Below are 6,056 nucleotides of genomic sequence, written 5' to 3' on the forward strand. Positions count from 1 at the left end.
TTTTTTTTTTTTTTCATTTGAAGAAGAGTAAACAAAAAACTCTTATGACCTTATAAGCAATTCGAAAGATGCTTATGCCTATGTATATTGGTACCCTGGGTTAATAACTCAACTAAGGCTAAGAGAATACAATTAGTTAAACAAAATGACGGAGGAAATTGTAATCTATATTGCTTGGAATCTCCTATAATGATGTCGCACCCGCATTCGATTCTCCTATAATGCACTACTTTTCGAGTATACAACACACACCTGTCGGCTTCTTTGAAGAGTCCGAGCAACATAGAATACAACAACAGGATGTGAACTTGGTTAGATTCCATATTTCATCAGTGTTTTGTTACTTCGTTATTAGTTTAATTAGTTCTTGAATAATTTAGCAAATTAACTCAAATTGACTATCTGAGAAAATTGAAGTTATTTGGATTAACAATTGATAAGTATTCATCTCTGTGTGATAATAGTAGTCTTACATGAGCATATTCATGTATGTGATGTTAAGCAACAAGCTGTATTGCCATCCATATTATCTATATATACAATACAAGTTTCCCCATCTATATTGCTTTCCTTTCAGCATAGAGGTCAATAAAAACGGTCATGTGATCTTAAATTAATATTCAAAAAACTATGTTGACTCTTTTGCCCAATAAAATATACTAGGATCATGTTTTTCCTTTTCATATTGCATGATTTTCTTTTCTCCATGCAAAAATAATAGTGTCAAGTGCAGATTTATCTTCCCAGCCTTAGGTGGGTTGTTATTTGGCTATGATATTGGTGCGACCTCAGGTGCTACCATCTCATTGCAGGTAATTGTTGGTTTCATTGAGCTGCTTTACTATTCATGTACAGCCAATTATGGATTTATTTTTGGTGTTAAACTGATGTATCAGTCGCCTGAGTTTAGTGGAACAACTTGGTACAGCCTCTCAGCTGTTCAGCTTGGTCTTGTGGTATGCTTACTATGTTGCAAATTCCATGAGTAATTATTGCTCTGACATATCAAATTTTTTAATATCTTTTCTTCTTTTACCTTGGATATAGGTCAGTGGTTCCCTTTATGGAGCTCTTATTGGCTCCATACTCGCCTACCCATTTGCTGATTTCCTAGGTGGAGTTCAATTACTTTAATTTTTGCTGTCTCAAACTTATTCAGACGTAATACTATTAATTATTCTTTTTTGCGGGTTTTGTAAAGGAAGGAGGAGGGAACTGATCATAGCAGCCATTTTATATGTGGCTGGCGGTTCATTAACTGCCTATGCTCCAGGACTAGGGGCACTCTTGTTGGGCCGTCTTGTTTATGGACTAGGAATTGGTCTGGTATGTTTTATTTTGCTTTTTTACTTATCGCAATTCCACCTTTTACTGTTCATATCTCTGTCACAGCTTAATCCATTTGGATGAGCAAGTACCTGAGATTCTTCAGTGGCCTCATTTCAACAGGCGATGCATGGAGCACCTCTATATATAGCAGAGACTTGTCCATCCCAAATCAGAGGGACATTAATATCTTTAAAAGAGCTGGCAATAGTATTGGGTATTTTGGTATGTGTATCTATCTATATATCTTAGATTCTCATATCATCTTAATTTGGCAAGAGTAATGGATCACATTGAATGATGGATTTTCCAGCTGGGTTATTCTGTAGGTAGCTATGAGATTGATGTCATTGGAGGGTGGCGTTACATGTTTGGATTAAGTGCTCCAATTGCTTTGTTGATGGGATTTGGCATGTGGACTCTCCCGCCCTCTCCCAGATGGTTACTTCTGAGGGCAATTCAAGGTAAAGGACCATTGCAGGAATACAAAGAGAAGGCTATTGGAGCATTGAGCAAACTGAGAGGCCGCCCTGCTGGTGAAAAAGTATCTGAAAAACAAATAGATGATACTATTATGTCATTGAAAACTGCCTATACAAATCAAGAAGCTGAAGGAAATTTTCTGGAGGTATTGCAAGGGCCAAGTTTGAAAGCATTTCTAATTGGAGGAGGTTTGGTCCTTTTTCAACAGGTAATACATTTTGAGATTGAGCTACCCCTTTTTCTTGTGATACTTTGCAGTTTTTATTAAGATCATATAGATGACATCAAAGTAGTTTCTTTCTTTCAAGCTTACGTGGTAGTTTTGACAGATAACTGGGCAGCCAAGCGTTCTGTATTATGCTGGTTCAATTCTTCAGGTATCCTTCTCGTTACACTCTTCGACTTTTCTCTTTGTTATAATTGGATCTTGCATAAGGTAATTTTAAAGCAATTTGTTCCCAGAGTGCTGGTTTTTCTGCAGCTGAAGATGCTACTCGAGTTTCAGTCGTTATTGGTATATTTAAGGTAAGTGAAGTAACTGGAGCCAGGAGAAGTTTTCTATCTCTCGTCGAAGAATATCAACCTGAGTCTTTTATCAGAATGATTGATAATTTGATCTAATACTCCGATTCTTTGTTTGCATCGAGCTTACTTATTTTCCTGCAGTCACTGATGACGGCAGTCGCTGTCCTAAAAGCTGATGACCTTGGGAGAAGGCCATTGTTGATTGGAGGAGTCAGTGGAATTGTACGCATCTAATCATAGGATTGTACTTAGCGTACTTTTCATTTTTATATAGGGCATATTTCTACTTGTTGGTATGATCTCTGAGAGAGTGTTGCCATTTGTGTAATGATTTGCAGGCCCTATCACTGTTTCTTCTTTCAGCTTATTATAAATATCTCGGCAGTTTCCCTTTGGTTGCTGTGTCTGCTCTGCTTCTCTACGTGGGATGCTACCAGGTGATATTCTCATATGTTCATGCTTGCTTGCATAAACAACTCTATAATTTGTAGGTGTTTCTTGGGAAGATTCACTATTAACTTAAACTAGGGTTTTGACCTTGATCTACTAATCATCTTGTAGTTATTTCGGAGAACTTGTCTCTCCTCTCCGCTCTTTTATACCCAAATCCATAATTTTGTGAGCAATTTACCTTGTTGGAAGCAGCCCCCTAGGGTTTTCATCTAGTGGTAAGAGCACAACTTGTGATGTGTGGCAGTGTCCATGGTTCGGTTTGAATCGGTTCGTGATTAAAACCAAAATCAAACCAAATAAAATAAAATCATCAGTTTAATTCTTGTCGGTTTTGTTCGGTCTTTTCGGTTTCTAACTAACTAGTGATAAATTGATAATAGTAAAACAACGGAGACATGAAACAACTAATTCGAATGAACATTAAAAATCAACAAATTTCTCTCTACTATCACAAAATGAATGTATTTGATTCTTCTATTATTTTTCAACACTATTTTCGAAGCTTTAGCGTATTTAAGTTGCATAATTGTAGATCTTTTCCACTTCACATGTATGGCATCCACAAAAACAATATACAACTTTACATAGAATGATCAACCCTTAAGAAAAGGGGCAAGCCATTGAAGATTAGATTGATGTCTTAGCAAAGAAAATTAAAAATTGGGGGAATACATGACACCAGATATAGACAATTAAACTTAGAGTGCTGGGTTTGGGCATATCTTTTAAGAAATGAAATTTAAAAGTGTTGTTGTGCATGTGAAATAAGCAGACTAAAATCAAATTAATGATTAAAGGTATAAAATATTTATAATTATTTATGAAAAACTAATATCATATATTCACTTTTTATAAAATGTATATATATAATTTATTGTTCGATTTTGTTGGGTTTGGTTTTTCACCAAACAGTGAACACTATGCGTGGGTTAAGCATGTCACAGATTCTAATCCTATTACAGACAAACACTGGATATTTAAGTGGAGAGGGTAAAGGGGCAGTCAATTATCCACTGAGTTTCGAACTATACACCTCTGGCCTTAGGGGATTTTTCAGCTATAAAAGAAAATTTTACTTAATGGCTTTTACTAATTTATTAGTAGGTTGACATAATCAATTTAGAATAATATCTTACAATTGAGAAAAGCTTTTTTGATTACATCACTTTTCCTTATCTCAAAATTAATTAATTCTTCGATCAGTCAATCAACTAAATCTCAATCCTAACTGAGGTCTGACGAGTCCTCTGCGTCCAATCCATTATGTTGCGGCATAGTTTGCTCTCTTCCTGGACCTCACGCATAGCAAGAACTTTAGTACACGGGGCTACCTTTTTTTTTTTTTTTTTTTAAAAAGATTCCTTTAGGTATTAGTAAGAGAAATATGTATTAAGTTCTCATATCCAGTTGCTCCTAGAAAATGTATTACGTAATATGGATTTATTGATAGTCAATGACCAGGCCAAATGGATGTCTTTATTTTGCAAAGCAACTTCAATCAGGTCACGGCATTTAGTTTGATACAATCTGAGTGACATATTAATTAATGTTTTCATTCCTGAAGATTTTGACCATTACAGATTTCAAGGTACATTGTGTAACGTCATTCTGCACTGAAGTTATATCTTCTAAACTTGGCATGCGTCTGTGTGTTATGAATTGTTTGATTGTAGAGCTTCAGTTAAGTTGGACCATTTGGTTCGTTTATGTTGCATGAACTAAGAGGGACTTTATTCTCTTCTATATTTGCATTTTGTTATTGTTAAATAACCATATAAGAATTAGTTAGCGTTTTGAGCTATGATAATTATAGGTGCCAGTAAGGAAAGGTAATGGATAAAATACAATTTTATAACCAAGCATTATATCTCCTTGAATCTTGTGATTTGTTAAGTGTGTCACTGTGATAAATGACCTCAATTGAAATACGTTTGTTCCATGTCAATGAAGATATCTTTTGGGCCTATTAGCTGGCTTATGGTATCAGAGATTTTCCCACTCCGCACGAGAGGGAAGGGGATAAGTCTGGCAGTTCTCACCAATTTTGGTTCTAATGCGATAGTGACCTTTGCCTTTTCACCTCTGAAGGTAAGAATTTGTTCTCCTGCAAATGTTAATTCCACTGTAACATGTGTTAGACTTGTCATGGTTTCCACTTTGTAGGAGTTGCTTGGGGCAGAAAATCTTTTCCTTCTATTTGGAGTGATTGCTTTGTTGTCTCTTCTGTTTGTGGTCACCTCTGTTCCAGAGACTAAAGGCTTGAGCTTAGAAGAAATTGAGTCCAAACTCTTGAGGTGAAGACATAGTTTTGTGTCCTTGAGCATACAAATAGAATAGTTGATCTCTTCTTTTATGTATCAATTCTATCAGAATACATGTTTTATCGTTGTTCTGTAAATGATAAACTGGGTTGATTTCTGTGGCTGTAGTGTGGGCTTAACTGGCTGGTAGAAGTTAAAAACATTCTTAGTTTTCTTTTGAGAAGCAAAACAACATTTTTACTGTGTTTTAACTTTGATGGTCTTGAGAATGATTTATTCCTAGCAAAGGAAGGAAGCATTCTTGTTTTTAGTGTTCTTTTTATTTTATTTTTTGTTTGTGAAAGCATTCTTGTTTTTAGTGTTCTTTTTATTTTATTTTTTGTTTGTGATAAGAAAAACACGAGAAGACTGCGAATTTCTTCTGTCCACAGCCAATTTAAGAGTTTAACGTATGACTTTGCAATTCAGTTTCGATTTGGGTGTTCTTCTTTTGCTACTATATTCCTTGTCGTCGGTCTGATTAGGCGAAGCAAATGTGGGGACATAATATTGGAAGTGTAGTAGGTGCTTTATTTTTTCATTGGGTGTTCTTTTGCTGCTCTCTATTCCTTCTGTCGTCTGTCTGATTTGGCGAAGCAAATGTGGGGACATAATATTGGAAGTGGAGTAGGTGCTTTATTTTTTCAAATTTTATTGATTAAATGTGGGATGATTTTACATAGTTTGTGGGAGAAAATTGAATGAAAAGGAGTTTTTTAAGTCTCGTTTTATGTTTCGGTGACATTGATCAAGGGAGGTAAATTACATAAATAATCCTTACAGTGACTTTGTTATTTTGTCCTCATAAGAAAAGTCGTACAAAATAAGTGTTTATTCTGTTTTATGTGTAGAATATTTACCTATTTACCCGTTATACCTCAAATAACGTTAAACAACTCTCAATACTTATTTATTTTCCAACTTCTAATTTTTTTCTCTTTTTTTATTTTACTTTGTTTTTTATTTTTA

General features: G+C 35.0%; 1 protein-coding gene across 1 annotated transcript in view; it reads left to right on the plus strand.

The window, feature by feature from the left end:
* Positions 1-5,358, plus strand: part of LOC107842444 (D-xylose-proton symporter-like 3, chloroplastic) — a 6,152-nt gene extending 794 nt beyond the window's left edge. Inside the window, exons 3-14 of the mRNA XM_016686290.2 lie at positions 734-812; positions 897-956; positions 1,048-1,114; positions 1,202-1,326; positions 1,450-1,551; positions 1,640-2,017; positions 2,139-2,186; positions 2,272-2,334; positions 2,476-2,556; positions 2,673-2,771; positions 4,738-4,875; positions 4,951-5,358. Coding sequence (XP_016541776.1) covers positions 734-812; positions 897-956; positions 1,048-1,114; positions 1,202-1,326; positions 1,450-1,551; positions 1,640-2,017; positions 2,139-2,186; positions 2,272-2,334; positions 2,476-2,556; positions 2,673-2,771; positions 4,738-4,875; positions 4,951-5,085 — 1,375 coding nt within the window. The 3' untranslated portion in view covers positions 5,086-5,358. The remainder of the gene's footprint in view (positions 1-733; positions 813-896; positions 957-1,047; positions 1,115-1,201; positions 1,327-1,449; positions 1,552-1,639; positions 2,018-2,138; positions 2,187-2,271; positions 2,335-2,475; positions 2,557-2,672; positions 2,772-4,737; positions 4,876-4,950) is intronic.
* The last annotated feature ends 698 nt before the right edge of the window (positions 5,359-6,056 follow it).

This window comes from Capsicum annuum, chromosome 9 (assembly GCF_002878395.1).
Source record: "Capsicum annuum cultivar UCD-10X-F1 chromosome 9, UCD10Xv1.1, whole genome shotgun sequence".
In the NCBI taxonomy this organism is placed as follows: Eukaryota; Viridiplantae; Streptophyta; class Magnoliopsida; order Solanales; family Solanaceae; genus Capsicum; species Capsicum annuum.